The sequence below is a fragment of the Eleutherodactylus coqui genome, chromosome 1 (genome assembly GCF_035609145.1).
Source record: "Eleutherodactylus coqui strain aEleCoq1 chromosome 1, aEleCoq1.hap1, whole genome shotgun sequence".
Taxonomy (NCBI): Eukaryota; Metazoa; Chordata; class Amphibia; order Anura; family Eleutherodactylidae; genus Eleutherodactylus; species Eleutherodactylus coqui.
Genome location: NC_089837.1, coordinates 397,928,806 through 397,946,032, shown reverse-complemented (window position 1 = coordinate 397,946,032; position 17,227 = coordinate 397,928,806). Strand labels below are relative to the sequence as shown.

General features: G+C 43.0%; 1 protein-coding gene across 1 annotated transcript in view; it reads right to left on the bottom strand.

The window, feature by feature from the left end:
- The window catches only part of TM9SF2 (transmembrane 9 superfamily member 2), a 38,334-nt gene that overhangs the window by 5,569 nt on the left and 15,538 nt on the right, over window positions 1-17,227 (bottom strand). The window contains exons 8-15 of the mRNA XM_066580125.1: window positions 14,341-14,420; window positions 12,297-12,405; window positions 9,687-9,819; window positions 7,703-7,822; window positions 6,399-6,456; window positions 5,535-5,694; window positions 4,201-4,352; window positions 804-915 (exon numbers count right to left, since the gene is read on the bottom strand). Coding sequence (XP_066436222.1) covers window positions 804-915; window positions 4,201-4,352; window positions 5,535-5,694; window positions 6,399-6,456; window positions 7,703-7,822; window positions 9,687-9,819; window positions 12,297-12,405; window positions 14,341-14,420 — 924 coding nt within the window. The remainder of the gene's footprint in view (window positions 1-803; window positions 916-4,200; window positions 4,353-5,534; window positions 5,695-6,398; window positions 6,457-7,702; window positions 7,823-9,686; window positions 9,820-12,296; window positions 12,406-14,340; window positions 14,421-17,227) is intronic.

Here is a 17,227-nt window from a genome sequence, read left to right as displayed (position 1 = left end):
AAAAAAAAAAAAAAAGTGGCTCTCACTGTTGCAGACTTGGGCAGCCGTGAATCATTCCCCCCTTCATGGAGAAATTACGGCTGGTCACAAGTTTCTGCTGACAAAAGCAGGCGATTGCGGTGGTTTCTGGAGCTGGCCGCACACTGATCACTGAACCAGCTTAACTATAAACATGGCCTTATTAACGCTGGACTTGGTCCATGTTTTATGGATGGCAATACACAGCTAATGTAAATCTATGCATCTAGTCACATCGCCAGATCTTTCATAGCCATTTTATTTTAAAGCAGCTTTGCCTCCATATTTGTATTCTTTTCTGTTGAGCAAATACTATTAATATAAAACCAATACCAGTAAATACAGATGAAGTGCAGTTGTAATTTAATCTGTGCTAAAGATTCCCATTATGCACACGTTGATGCACTCATCTGAAACCGGCCTAAAAGTACAGCCACATGATTAGGAAATTTCTACAGTGGAAAATCTGACCCACTCTCACACATGCGTTACCCCAACGCTGCATTCGAAAAAGTGTTTTACTACAATTTTGTGCGGTGGTTTCAAACACACTCTACTGCATTTGACAGCATTTTTAAAAGGCACCCCAATATTGTGATGGGTGAAGAGGTGCGTTAAAAAGCACTAAAAACGCACGAAAAAAAAAGAGCAGACAGCACTAGTATGGGAAGTCCTATTAAAAGCAATGGAGGCGTTTTTAGCGCAGCGTTTGAAACACATAGCTGACACATGCTTGCAAGTTTTGGAGTTTAGTTATAACACGGATTTGAACTGTAAGAGCTTACCTCCGCACACAGATGAAAATAGCAGAGTAATATTGTGGCTTCTGAGCATGTAATAACTAAAATAATGAATACGAGAAAGAGGAACCCAAACATGTAATACATTTGATGGGACCTAGAAGAAGGGAAAGAAAACAATTATGAATACAGCAAAATCATAGTCACATAAAACATGGCACCAACTATGAATAAATGTGTGCAAAGTAATCAAGGTCATTATAGATTAAATTACAGAACAATGTACCAACAAGTACATCTTTTGGTTTTTTCCCACTTGTACGATTGGAGATCCATCACTATAAGAGCTTATTCTGAAGTGCGTATATTGGCCGGGTTTTCACGCCCGGCCGATATAAGCTGTCCCTCCCTGCAGAGGGAGGAGGCAGGCCAGGCCAAGAGCAGTGCACTGAGCTCCGACCCCTCACCACTGTTTACAATGAGGGGCGGGACAGGGGTGGAGCCAAGTTCCATGCACTGCTCCCGGGCCCACCTTCTCCCCCTGCAGTGAGAGACAGCATATATCGGCTGGGCGTGAAAACCCGGCCAATATACCCATGTCAGAATAAGCCCTAAAGGGGTCCTTCAGTCTTCTTCCAGCTTGTAAAATTAAATTCAGTTTAATGATCATGTTTGGTTCCCCCCCCCCTCCCTTTTATCCAAAAGAGGTGGAAAAATAAACCACAAAAGGGACCTTTCACATGGGATGGAATTGTCCGCAACACAGATGCAGATTTTGTTACGTTTGACTGCGGAATTTATTGCATTTGTCCTGCAGATTAATTGTGGAGTTACATCTCCTGTAAGAACCCGCAGCACTCCAGGAGATGCACTTTTATGCAGAGGTATCTTATTTATGCCAAGCACTCATAGGACCATGGACCTCCAGTACCCAAAGGTCCTCCAGAAAATCAGATATAGTGGCAGCATCAATGGTGGATTTATAATAAAACCAGCTTTTATTGCTCCATAGTATAAAATACGGCCTGTATTTTTTTACTATGGAGCAATAAAAGCTGGTTTTATTATAAATCCACCATTGATGCTGCCACTATATCTGATTTTCTGTATGTTATAAAGTCGCAGCAACAATTCTGCAGATAGTTCTTAATTCTACAGTAGAATCCAGTTTTGAAGTAAAGACAAGCAGAATTCAAGCCCCAGAGGGACAACATTATGATGCAACAATGTTCACACGGACCAATGCCATCCCATGTGAAAGATCCCAAAAGAAATCCACTGTTTGCAGTGCACTTCACACTCACACACCGGCCTACTGCTAGCGTCTGGACAGCATTTGCTGCCACAAAAACAAAAGCTGTCAGGGCAGGGAAACAAAACAAAAAGACAATGAAGGAAGCCTAAGGCCGGATTCACACGGATATATTTGCGCGCAAAAAAAAAAAAAAACACAGCCTGCTTCATTTTCCTGCACATTTGCAAAGAGAAAGTGTACATCTTGCTCATTAACCCTTTCCAATCCACTGTCTGACGACTTCCTACATTCTCATTGAAGCTTGTACAGCTCCAATGTCAGAAGACGTCTGACAGGGTGTTCTTACCCTCTATTGCCAGCCACTCTATTGTCGGAACTTCTCTGGCGCACATACAGGCTTTAGCCAGCAGATGGCAACGTTGAACAACAGGAAAAAGAGAAGGGCTTTTAGGAAACCCTGAATCCAAAATTGGATTGGAAAGGGTTAAACCAGTTGGCTTGAGAGCATTGGTGAACACAGTTGCGCAGAAGTACAGTAAGAAAATGCAGTTGCATGCACAAATATGATAGGCCTGATGCACAAAACCTCAGCACAAATACGTTTAGGCTTATATGAATCCGGCCTTAAGATGGTTTCACAACAGTAGAGCAAAATTGTCAGATTGAAGTCTATAGTGAAATATAAAACCCACAACATGCTTTAAGTGTCTTTTACCCCACTAACCCCCAAAACAGAACTAGGCTCTTGGCAAGGATTTTTTTTTCTAATTGATTTACCTTATAGGATTTAAAAATAAATAAATAAAATAATAATAATAATACCGTATATACTGGCGTATAAGGCGACGGGGCGTATAAGACGACCCCCCAACTGTCACCTTATACGCCGGTATACAGTGGAGAAAAAAAAATAAATTCATTACTCACCTCCCACGGCGTTCTGTCGCGCTCCGGCAGGATGTCGCTCGCTCCTCGTCCGCGGCGCAGCATTGCTTTCTGAATGCGGGGCTTGAAATCCCCGCTTCCAGAAAGCTAATACACACGCCGGCAGCCATGACATCATTGAATGGCTGTGATTGGCTAAAGCACACGTGGCTTCAGCCAATCACACTATTCAATGACATCATTGAATGGGTGTGATTGCTAACACGTGCGCCTTCAGCCAATCACAGCCATTCAATGATGTCATTGAATAGTGTGATTGGCTGAAGCCACGTGTGCTTTAGCCAATCACAGCCATTCAATGCTGTCATGGCTGCCGGCGTATTAGCTTTCTGGAAGCGGGGATTTCAAGCCCCGCATTCAGAAAGCTATGCTGCGCCGGGGACGAGGAGCGAGCGGCATCCTGCCGGAGCGCGACAGAACGCCGTGGGAGGTGAGTAATAAATTATTTTTTTTTACACTTTTTTTTTTTGTATTACCGGCGCATAAGACGACCCCCGACTGCAGAGCAGATTTTTTGGGGTTCAAAAGTCGTCTTATACGCCGGTATATACGGTAATAATAAAGTCTCATGTACTAAATGACACTAAATAAAAAGTACCAACATAAATGCATGTTACGGTTTGAATTAAGAAGTTGCATAAATAACGCATTTTAAAAACACCCATAAATTTCCACTGTGTGAAGGCGCCCTAAAAGAGCGAAAGGCTGCGGTTAGATAGGAGCCATTACAGCCAAACAAAGAAACATAATTCCCTGAAAGGTCTATTGTGCTAAATGTTCTACTTTCCTGACCATTAGATGTACACACTCATTATACTAATACGGAGAATACCACATTTATAGCCGTCCTATATCTTGATTGTTAAATGCACGAGTAATCTAAATGAGTAAAGCAGCTACAGGCTTTCTATAAGGATTATAAAGATTGGAACTCCAGCGACCGCCGTCAACCTGAAAAGAAAATTACAGCATAAACCAATTTCACTGCAGGTGGCTGGGAGTTAAATGACCTGGCAAGGCTTAATTCATGGTTCCAAAGTAATGTGTCTTACTTCCTCGCTATGTAGAAGACGCGTCTCCCATCTTAACTAGTTCACAGCCCCATGCAATCATCACGGATACTCTTCTCAGCCATAGAGTGAAAGAGAAAATGTGTATGTACGGTGTGAGAGCAGAGGCCCTGCCATGATTGGGAGGGTGGCGAAAGGACGCGGCAGCAAAAGAGAAAGGAAATCAGCTCACCAAATACTGTTAAGAATGAAGAAAAGTTGGATGAAGATGCACCCGAAGGGCAAAATTCCTCCCATAATGATACCAGGTAATGGCTTTGTGTAAAATGACTGCTCAGGAATCTGACGAGGGATCTGATTGGTGCGGACCGGGTGTTCAATAGCCTAAAGGAAAGAAGAAAAAGCCAATGCATTACAGGGCCATTTAAAACAGGAGATTGTCACTGCCATCCTATTTGTAAGCTTTTTCCTCTGGCGTTCATGCTGACTCTAATGGTGGCAAATAACTGCTGTAGACATCAAATAACAATCCCAATATGAAAAAGGGACAGAAAGAACAAGCCATCAGAGCCTTCTAGTGACAGACCTATCTGCACCGAGGTGGCAGGCCTCACTCACATGCTGGTTACAAAGGACTGCATTAACACATTACTGCCATTTAAAGGGTTACATTTGAATACGCAGAAGGCAGGCAGACTATTAAAGGTAACTTTGTTCCAAGAGTATGTGGAAGAAAGGTTCAGTCACACATTATAACGGCCACATCCGTTACGATTGTTGCTATACATAACTTCCTTAGGACAGGATTTTCTAAGGTTATGAAGATAATTCACACCATTGTCTATACAGAAGAAATAGCGAACACGAGCGTCAGGTTATTAGAGGCCATAGTGAAACAATTTTGCAGTAATTTGTTCCTCAATCATGTAGCCCACATAATCAGAGGCGTCCTGCTGGCAGCGAGGGCAGGAAATCTAATCCTTCTTGATTATGGAGAATGGATTCCCTGCCTTCGGAAGGCAAGCGTGTGTGATAACCGGAGACCTCTAATGACTTGTCTTGCTCAATGGATTTGTTTTCTGCAAAGATTTGAAGTTGAGGTGAAAACACGTTTGTAGAATTATCACATGCTAATTATTAGGAGGGACTTTGGGGAACGGATCTCGATGTAAACAAACATTACCAGTTCCCCTTTGAAAACCCCATTAATGTACGGGCATCTGAAAGTTACAAAAATAAAAAATTGTACAAAGGGCAAGAGTGATTCAAAATTAAACAAAAAATTTATTGTACGCCATTTCTGTGCGGCAGCATAGATAACAGATATATGCAACAATCTGAGCAACGTTCTATTGGGTAAACCATTCCCATTCTTGTAATGCATGACCCTTTAACAACCAGCGAGACGTATCGCAACTATTCTGAATGGTCGTTCAAGTGACAGACAAGCAAGAATCATGAGGCTCTCAGCCCATGTAAAAAGGGGCATTAGGAGGCCCACATGGCTTTATTACACCAGCATGCATATGGCCATCACAGACATGAATGGTCGGACGGAATACTTACATTCTTTTTAAATCCAAAATAAGCTCCAATGAAAGTCAGAGGGACAGAAATACAAAACCACAGTGCGAGGATCGCTACAAGGGTGCCAAATGGAATTGCCGCCGAGGATCCTTCTCCCCAGAGTATCAAGTTCATCAAAAAGAAGTCAGCAAATACAATCCTGAAATGGCAAATAGAAATCTTCAGGGCAGTTTAACAGCTGGTTAACAAGGTTATACAGATCAGTTGTCACATGATGTGCTCGCTGTACGTGGCCAAAAACCCGCCAACCCCAGTGGGTAACGGCCAGAAGATTTTGCCGATAAAAGGGCAGCATTATCTGCAAAAGCGTCCGGCCGCATGCTGTTGCTGCATCATGTGACTGTCCACGACCAACTTCTAAACCAACTTCTCCTTTCTGGCCTCAAAAACTGCAAGAAAACCTACCTGTGTGACAGCGCCCCAAGGCCACATTCACACAGGCGAGCGCGATATCACACTTGGCAACCTACGATTTGTACTGCGAGACGATGCGTTTTTTCTTAAAAATTGGAATTGCGACACCGCCTATATGCAATGTATCGCGTATGAACAGCGTTGCATGCACTACCCATAGAGAATAGGCTGTATGTGGGTAATACGCTGTGAAATAGAGCATGCTACAATCTTTTTCATGTGCGCATTTACACGCCATGTGTATACGTTATTGTGAACAGATCAATGAAAATCAATGTACTTTCATTGGCGCCATTCACTATGAATTACATGGGTGTACATGGCATGCATAATATGCTGTGAAATTACGCTCGTGGGCATGAGCCCGTACAGACCTCTAAAAACATTTTTCTATCACTTGAACTGCAACAGAGTTACAAAATACCTTACCCAGGACAGAGGAAGGAGGTCAGCAAGACGTTTGTTTTCCATTTTTCTCCACCAAATGCTAAATTGAGGAGACAGAGAGACACGTTAGACACGCAACGCCGGGTGCACGGGGCACACAACGCGAGGCAACTTTATACAACATACACGTCTAGAACATAGGAACGTAAGCAAACAAAGTAAGCCTGGATTTACATATATTGTTGCACTCTGGATTCTGCATGGCAATCTCCATACACTATCTTGGCGTGTAGCCATGCGTAATATGTGCCATGATAGGACATGCCCCGATTTTTTTTTTGCCCGTGTATTTGGCACACAACATGTGAGCAACACAATGCAAGTCTATGGGATATTGGTACTGACTATTACATGCTCTTGGCATACTACTTTCAAGTAAGTATTTCTGCAAATGCAAAAAAGGCTTTTTCAGGATAAAAGAAAAGCACCTGTGCTCCGCTTGTCTTATACCGCTTAACACTATGGTGGCGGATTGAAGGGGATTTTTCACGTGACAGGTTCCCTTTCAAGAGGTAATCTAAGATTTGAACAAAATGACCATTGTCTGCAGCCTGCGAGGAAGCAGTCCTAAAATGCACATCGGATTGGTTGATAAGACCCAAGAAGATGGAGAAAAGCCACAATGCAAAGTCTAACCCCACACTGCTCATTACCCCAGGAACAGTGTGGTGCTCATTCTGGCCTCCCTGTTCCACATTCCAGGATGCTTTCCCCCCAGCTGCAGGCAGTGGCTATTTTTGTTCATTTCCTAGACTACCCCTTTAACTACTTAAATCCATTACCATAAAGCTGGTTCCACACACATTTTTTTGGTTGCGTATGTAATTGCCACCCATATGCAATGTATTGCGTATGGACAGAGTTTGCATACGCTGCTTAGACAGAAGTATAGGGCTCACGCTGCATGGTATGCCGAGAAATAAAGCATGCTGCGATCCATTTCTCGCACATGTCTACACGCTCATGTTCGATCAATGAAAGTTCATTGACTCCAGTCAACGCACTTTTAATACGCGGTGAAAAACACCTCGTGGACATGAGCCCTTACAGTAGCAAAAATTTAATTTTTTTTGTTAGGCACTGAGATTGGGGCTGGACAGAAGCCACTGAGTTCTCAGCCTCATCAATCCCTTTACCTTAAACAAGTCATCACAAAGTTCCACAAAGCGTGGCAGCAGCTACTTATCACACAGGGAGCTCTGCCTCGGAGGACGAGGCATGCTGCATGATTCAGATGCACAGTGGATGTCCAAAGAGGAATGCTACTTCTTAATTTGTCCACTTACATTTGTAGAATCGAGACGCTACATAACCAGCTGGTGTACCAAGCAACACCCATAGGACAACAGCACATGTCATCAGGGCACCTCTGTTAGCAGGAGACAGAAATCCCAGGCACGCAAAGACTAAAACAAGAGAAAAATGAGAAAGGTTTACATTACATGCCTGCAGGTTTATAACTAGAGATGAGCGAGTATACTCGCTAAGGCACATTACTCGAGCGAGTAGTGCCTTAGCCGAGTATCTCCCCGCTCGTCTCTAAAGATTCGGGGGCCGGCGCCGGTGACAGGTGAGTTGCGGCAGGGAGCAGGGAAGAGAGGGGAGAGCGATCACCCCTCCATTCCTCCCCGCTCTCCCCCGCCGGCCCCCGAATCTTTAGAGACGAGCGAGAGATACTCGGCTAAGGCACTACTCGCTCGAGTAATGTGCCTTAGCGAGTATACTTGCTCATCTCTATTTATAAAGTTTACATTAGTATATTTGATTAACACTTGTGCTGACAGCCAACCCTCATGTATGCTCCTACCCCCTTTTTGTTTTGTTTTTTTAACCACTACACAACAGGAATAGCAGTTTGTAATACTATAATTGCTGTCAAGAATGTTGGAATGCCGATGGACCCCATTAAAATCAATGGGGTCCACAGTGTCATGCCTTCCGGTCTAAACTGAAACAAAGACTTGCATGAATAGAGATCGCTATAAAAAAAAAAAAAAATGAATGATCATCTCCCCTGACTCAATCTGTCCGATTTAGTAAATCTTCAAGAAAATCACTCAAAATAATTTTTTCCTACAACACAGCATTGGGTCGTTCCTCCGGTGTTCAGTTAAGAAACTTGACTGAACTTGAAAGCTGTGTCGACACGTCCTTAATCCGACACGGTACAGATAAGATCAATGGCAACACTGCGTTGTCAATGAAATACAGAAATATTCAGAATGAACAGAAGAGTGGTACAGTGAGAAACATGCTGTAAACATATTTATACGTGGGGAATGTAGGTACATCCATGGCATGATCAATCTTTTTGCATTTCTCGCAACCCAATGACTTCAATGGGGCCTTAAATGTCGCTCACATGTGACAGAAGGTTTCCTATTCAAATCAATGGGAAACACTTTGAATTCTCTATCACGCATGAAACTTGCATTAGAGCATCAGAATTTCACTGATTCAAAGAGTTTTTGCCTGAAAAATGCCACGGGTAAACCGCACGTTGGAGAGTGTGATATCAGGCTGAGTTTTTTGGCCCGATATCACCCTCACCCGTGTATAGGTAGCCTTGTGATCAGTTTTGAATATAAAATACCATGGACTTAAAGTATCAAATTAGGCTGCCATCATAGCTGCACCCGGGGTGGGGGCGTTTTCCTACTCCATTATAGATGCAGAAAAGGGGAATCTCTTGGCCAAATGTATTTGTCTTATGATGGAACTGAGCAGCGCTGAATGGATCCCACGGTCTAACAGGGGTCTGTTTGGTTTCTGCTCAGCGGTCTGTCATTTTACTGGACAATACAAAAGCAGCTCTGCATGCAGTTCTTTCATCCGGTATTTTGTGTCGGATCTAGGATGGAATCTCCAAAACAGGTAGCAGCCTGAACAAACAATCCAAGATTTTGCTCATTGGCTCGGGCAGCCTGTTTATACAGGCAGATACATTGTTGATTCATTCGAACAAGAAATTGCTGAGTCGCTCTCATTCACTGCATCAGTGAAGGAGAACGAATGAACAATCGCTATTTAAGCTGAATAATAAGTGAACGAGCCAACGATTTTTAGTCCTGCATAAAAACAGACAAAAAAACCCCAAACTAACAATTTATCATTCGGTCGCTGTTTACGTTTAAATTGAATGATTATCGTTCACTTTCACTCATTCGAAAGGTTTTTTTTTTTAAACGGTAATCGTTTTGTGTAAAGTGGTCTTTACTTGCAGATTGTACTTTCTCTCAACATAAGAGACTCCAGACAATGCATACGTACACAAAGTGATGAACGTCATTATTAAGATCTGAGCTCCGGAACCAAGGAAAACCGAAAGCAGCATGCCCTTCCTGGGTGGCCTGAAAATATCACCATGCACCAGCTTCCAACCAAACTCTTCCTGGGCATCTTCCTGTACAAGAAAACCAATTTATGAAACATTTCAATACTACCATCTATGATACATGGGTCTTTTCTACCAAAAAAAGTAAAAAAAATTTAAAAGCAAATTCTATAGGTTTTTTTCTTGCCCAGAATCATTGGAGACAATTGCTTGATGTTCATCATTTTCTCAGTCATGCTTTATTACTTGTACCTAATCATTCTCACTTTGTAATCAGAATCCCTCGTCTATGCGCCAACTTCTTGGCGGGCTTGTGATGAACGTATGTGTACATACAGTCAGTCTCAGGAGGCAGAGAGAGCAGCAGCCTGGACCAACACGGACTAGTCAGTGGCTGACTTTCAGAATACCTCAAACTCCCCTCTAGGCACTGTAGCCAAGGACCTTGTCACATGAATGGTATAGCAAGGTGATAGCTACAGGTTCATTTTCAGTGAGTGAGTGAGTGCGCGTGTGTGTAATTGTAAGAATGGAGACAGGTTCCATTTTCAGATGTACAACTTGTTCACACCTAAATGCCCTGCCGGCAAATGATTTTTAGGCAAGCATGAAAGACGTAAGCAATGTCAAATTAACAGATCATCAAAATGCTTGACATGTTTCACTAGATATTTAAGAATAAAAGACAATCAACCCAGTGGGGAAGGCCTTTTACCAGTACTGATCACTGCTCTTCTCTAATAAAGCAGAGCTTTGGGAAAAAAAACAAACAAAAAAAACTGCAGGCAAGCCTCACTTAGGCCGGGCTCACACATCCAGAAGCGTGAAACGCTGTATGGGTCATGCAGCATTTTACAACTGTGGAGCCCGCAGTGACCGGCGTGCTGCCACATATGGCAGAGAAGTTGTACTGCACACAACAGCGTATGACATGCAAACCGTTAGCGCAGTCCACCTGTTTGTTTATATTTCCTGCGCCATTGATTCGCATACGGCCTCTCACGTGTGTAAATATGCAGCAAAATAGATTTTTTTGTGGCTGCATATTATGCAATTCCGACAAGCTAAAGTGAGCGGAACGGCATAAACACAATGTAATTTAACACGCAGTAATCAAATGCTTGTGCGAGCCGGGCCTTCCAATTTACTCCTTTTTCAAATACTGCACAATCCTTGAGCTATACAATTACCTTCTCCCCATGTGTTCAAACCAGGAAGTAGCACGTTTATCACGTTTTTGTTGTGCATTTGAATTCCCTGTCCTCCATCTGAACAGCGCACTCCCACAGCTTACCACATGCCCAGAGCTTTGCTGTGTTGGGACAATGAACGTTTCTAGTTACTGCGCATGCTCAGTCATGTCCATACACTTCTATGGGCTCCACTGAAACCAATGGAACCCATAAAAGATCATAAGATTAGCCTGTGATCACCAAAACAGCTGTTGGTTGTACTGTTGCTCCGGTACTGAAATTAAAATGAAGTGTCATAAAAACAGGAGCAGCACATCCTCCAGCTGCACATGTCCAGCCGCATCCAGTCATTTCTATGGGCTCTACTGATATCAATAAAAACAGTAATGGAGGCCAAAGTTGCGTAGCGAAAATCCATCTACCACTCCATCTTCATCTCTATTGTGTCTAGCTACGGATTTCAGTGAAGTTCATAGAAGACACAGTAGGTCACTTCTTGAGTGGAAACACTTGTTTCTGTGTCAGAATTTCGCACGCAGATTTTGACCATTGACAGGGCTAAATCTGCACCAAATAAGGTGGATTTGATACAATTTTTAGAGGTAGAATCCAGTCTGAGAATTCCGTAGTGAATTCTAACATCTAAACATACCCTCAGGCTGCTCTCACACAGGCGTTTTGAACGCAAAAGAAATTGCGGTAAAACACTCCTATTGATTACAACGGGGCATCGCAGACATGTGTTCGAACACAGAGCTGGACTGCGCTTTCCAGCGCTGCAATTTTTGGGCGCTGTCTGCTCTATTTTCGCCATTTAGCGCACCTCATCACCCATCACAACAATAGTCTGCACTAAAACATGCTGTCGGACGAAACCAAAAGTAAAATCTCGACGCTTTGCTGTGTCCATGTGTGAGAGTGGCCTTATGGAGTGCTCACAGGTTGCTGAGTCAGTGCAGATCTGCAGCAGACTTCAACCTTTCAATCGGAATTCAACTGATCGAGTGAACTCTGCTGCAGATCCGTATCAAAATCTGAGAGAAAAATCAGTGGCGTGTGAAGGCATCCTTAGGCTGCACTCAGACATTGCAGATTTGGGGTGTATGTTCCCATTTCATTGGTGTGGATTTGCCTTAAAATCCCCCATGTGTGAACGCACCCTCATACCCACCTTTCACTATGTACATGCAGTATGTGGTTCCTGTGCTAATTTGGGAAAACCCTTTAAATCAATATTAATACACTAAAACATTTAAATATAAACATCCGTTTTGCTTTTCAAAGATTCAGTAGACTATTTTACTTCTCATTCCATACGGACTGTAAAGCAACGACCGTTTTCAAGATACTTACTGCAGAGTCAATCTGGTTGTATCTTGCAATATCTTTGTGCAGTGTTCTCAGCATAATCATGGCAACCATACCGGACAAGAAGAGAACAATCACTAGAGAATTCATTATGCTAAAAAAAGAAAAAGAATATTTTAGCACACTGATCAGTGCAACTTCATAACATGCAGTTTTCCTTTGGAGCAAAGAATAAAACAAGATCAAGACAGTAACTAGCCGTAACCCTCCCTGGTACTGCTGCTTTTACACAAAATGATCCAGCAAGAATCAAAACGACTGTTGTTCAGTGTAAATGCATGTAAAGACTGAACTAACAAGAAGTCGTTCACGTCTTTCAGTTTCTGCATACAGAAAAAAAATAAAAAATAAAATTTTCCCGATTCCAATCTGGCAATCAGAATAATCCCTGGATCCACATCCGTTCTGAAGTAATCAGTGAATATACAATGTAATATTGGAACACAAGAAAGTTGCCCAGTCCCCTCTTGAACTCATAGCCAGCTAGCCATCACCACATCCTCAGGCAGAGAGCTCCCTAGTTTCACTGCTCTTACAGTAAAGAACCTTCTTCTGCGTCGGTGTAGAAACCTTTTTACCTCCAGACGTAGAGGGCGCTCCCTTGTTACAGTCACAGGTATAAATAAATTGTGGGAGACATCCTTGTATTAAGCCCTGATATATCTATACATAGTTATTAGGTCGCCCCTCAGCCAGTTTTTTTTTTTTTTTTTAAGCTAAACAACTTTAATTTTGATAACTTCTCTGAATATTGTAGCACGTCCATTCCATTTATTACATTAGTTGCCAGTCTTTGAACCAGCTAAAGCTCTGATAGGTCTTTCTTGAGTACCAGTGCTATAAAACTTTGAAGGGAGGTTCAAGTACCCAGTTAGGCCGCCTCTAGCTTGGATACAAACTGTGATATGGTGGGCATGGAGACATACAGGTTCCGTATGCTATCCTAAAGCATATCAGTACAAATTTGCTGTAACAGCCTCTAGACTTTGCAAAGTCCTAGGCTATGCTATCGAAGCTGTTGTCACAGATGGCCCAAAACATGTTCTATTGGGGATAAATGTGGTGCAGCAAGGGTGTCACAGGATTGAGGTGCTTACCCTAGTTCTCCAGACACAAACATGGCCAGCATGAGTGCCCAAACTAAACTTGGATTTCTCACTGAAGACAACCCTGTTTCACTCCGCAGCAGTCCAGTTTCAGCATTCACAGCAGCACTTCAAACAGAGGCGATGGTGGGTGTCAAAGGCAGGACATGTAATGGGCGCTGAGAGACCAAATGTCCATCAGCCAAACACCTGGAAATGTATGACAGGCTGCTGCAGCCTATAACAGGATGCAGTGATCAAGTGCCAAGTTCTGTCATTGGCTGCAGCGGCCTGTGAGGTCTCGTACATAGGCTGTTACAACATGTAAACATTACATCAAAGAGGACAGTGGGAGGCAGATGAGGATCAGCTTGTTTAGCCATTTTTACACAGAGGAGCAGCTTTAGATAGTTTATTAAGTTGGACAATCCCTATAAATCCTTAATAAACTGCCACCATGTTTTTGCAGCCGTCACGGAGAGCACCATAAAAACAATATCACTGTAATCAGTGTGACGGGTGCTAGTGTGTATCTGTGCAGTAGTTTTGTAGAAACTTGCATTTTATTAGTAGCAGCTAGACACAGAACTAGTCCTGCACATTCATGAGCTGCATGTTGGCCACACCCACCTCACTTGCCAGCCAATGATTGTCAGCACAGTAATCAACAGACAGCAGTTAGATCAGTGGTTGGAGGGCGAGGTGGGTGTAGCTAGCCTGTAGCTCATGAATATGCAGGATTACTTTAAGTAGTCTCCAACGCATGTGCCGCTGATTTAAAAAAAAAAAAAAAAAAAAAAAAGGGTTCCCAAAAACTACTGCACAAATACACACAGCAGACATCACTGCAGTCAGTGTGCCTGTTATGATGCCCTTAGAGGGGTACAAAAAGATGTTGACAGTCTCTTTAAATTTGCATGTCACGCATGCATAAGTGTACTTACCTAAACCACTGAATGTGTGTATGTGGCATGGATTCTAAGATATAATCCCACCTGGAGGCCCATCTGATACCCTTTTGTTCCTGAATAGTAACAGTAAAGAAAGTTAACACAGCACAGAAACAGTTTGAATAGACACAAGGTCAGAAATAAATTGTACCGACCAAAATTCACTTTAAAATGGACAAGTCAAATCATGGGGCATTAATAGCCTTTTGTAAATTAGGTCCACGAAAACTCAAGAATAAAAAGATGCAGCCAGCAGTGTCACAGCATGAATTTAAAGGCCCTTTCTTGGACTACATTACAGATTATCTTTCCTCAGAAAAGGTCATCAATAGTTGATCAGCAGAGGCCTGCAGCTCAGGATCCCTGCTGATCAGCTGATTACTGTCACTTCAGTCTATACCAGGCACAGTGGCTGTGTCGGGTATTGCAGCTCGGTTCCATTCCCTTGAATGAAACAGAGCTGCTCTTAGGCCATGTGACTGATGAACGTGACATCACAGGGCTGAGAAGAGACCGTGGCCTCTTCAGTTAACCGATGGCAGGCATTCTGAGTGACCGGCAATCAACTATTGATGAAGTACCCTCAAGATAGGTCATCAAAAGTTTAGTCCCGGAAACCCCTTTTAAGAGTGGTTGGACAGTAATAAATGGAAGCATAGTTCCATCTACATATATACTAACATAGCTAATAAAATTAAGGCATTGCCTATACCCATCCATCCGCAGACCTACATTGAGACTTATTACACACACGGGAACGTGTCCAATCACTTAAAGTGACCCTCAGGAGCTCAAAACTGATATGGCGTCTGTACCTACCGGAGGATTAGCTACTATTCATTTTCCCTCAGATGTTGCTCCTTGGATGCTTTCTAGCTTAACTCTATTAGGACAAAGCTGTGATCTGTGTCCATGGTTTAAGTGGTTTGTGTCCCAGACTATGTCAGAGTAGGCATTATAGTTATAGCCACACATTCATCCAACCAGCAAGACCTGAGGGAAAACCACGTAGCAGGTAATCATTCCCTGTAGGTACTGACCTGGGGTCCTTTTACATGGGAGGATAGTCCTCCCAGTGATCATTACTCCTATACTTTCACACAGAAGCGATGTGCTCTCAGTGAATGGAGGCAGAGCAGGCCGGACATTGCTTCTGGCCACCCGCCTCCATTCACAGTAACAGGCCGTTATTCATAGAGCAACGAACAATAGGCAGACAAAATCCTCATTTGCTGTTCAGTCACTGACGGCATTTACGCTAAGTGATTAGCATTCAGATTCGCACGATCCAGCAAAAATCTGAATTGTTACGTGTTAGAGGGCCCTTACAAAATTTGAGCTCCTGGCTGGAGGGGTACTTTAAAAATAGACTTCCCACTAAACACATTTATCACCAATTCACAGGATAAGTGAAAGATGTATGGGCACTGGGATCTTGGGTAGTGTTGCTTGTCATGCTCGGCAGCAGGGAGCCTCTTCAGTGAATGTGGCTCAGTTGTTAGCACTGTTGCCTTGCAGTATGAGGGTCCTAGGTTCAAATGTCATCAAGGACAACATCTGCATGGACTGTATATGTTCTGTGCGTTTCTCTTCCCCCTCCTTCAGAGAAGGAAGACCAAGCATGGTGGCTCAGTCGTTAGTATTGCTGCCTTACAGTGCTGAAGTTCTAGGTCTAGAAACATCTGTTCAAAGTTTTTACACTCTTTGTCTTGATCCTTCTTTCTCCTCTTCTGGAGATGAAGCAACAAGTGTGGTACTCAGTGGTTAGCACGGCTGCCTTGCAATGCTGGAGGTGTAGGTCCAAATCTGACCAAGGGCAACATCTGGATGGAGTTTTTCAAAGTCAATGCAGATGTTGTCCTTTAGATTTAAACCTAGGACCCCAGGACTGCAAGGCAACAGTGCCAACCACTGATCCACATTCAATGAAGAGGCAGCACCACCTGATGGTGGTATGGCTGTATTGTATGGCTGTATTCTGATGCGATTTGTGGCCATTTGGTTGCATTAGGGACTTTCTGGAGGCCAAATTAGTGAACCAGCTTTAGTCCCATTGAAACCTTAATTGGAATTGGGTTATCCCAACTCCCAATTATTTTTTGGCAAAATTAGGCCAGTCACTCCCGATGTGATTATTCCAATAATCACTCATCACTAAACCTGGGTCCCGAGTTCAGCTAATGAATGTTCATCCATTAAATGGGAACTTTGCCTCCATTACCAAGCCTGGCCACTGCAGTGGGAACGGAGCTGTCTGCTTCCAGCAGAAATCAGTTCAATGAACAAGCACACAGGCCCAGTGGTGGTCCTTGGCAACAGACCCCTGATGATCTACTAGTGATAACAGATAGGCCATCAACAGTTTAAAAGGGACATCCCCTTTAAGGCAGTCCACGTTTCTAACATAATTACATTGCCATTTATAATAATGCAAACAGACCCTTTTCTGATGAAACATTCCCTTTAAATGTGCAATGAATTGCAATCCCACTAATCTTACCCCATGCATGAAGGCAGCAGTACTTAATAAACACTACCTCAGCAGCAAGGCTGAAACACTAGTAAAGCAGGTTTAACCCTTTAGACAACTAAAGGGGATTTTAAATACATTTGCAACATCAAGGAATACACTGCTATACTTTGGGACTTCCATTTGTTAGGTTCTGCCTAAATTAAAGAGGTCTAAGCAACCAGAGTGGTATGGCGCAGTCACCATGCAGGTTAACAATTGCTTGCAGGCCCCTGGCTGCAAAAACAGACCCATTAACCAGTCAGTTTAGAGCATCAAAGGGTGTCCTTATAATATAGTGGTTTTTTTTTCTGGAGACAAGCACCAATTCAGTACTGCAATGTAAAGTGGCATACATATTTGCTAGAATGG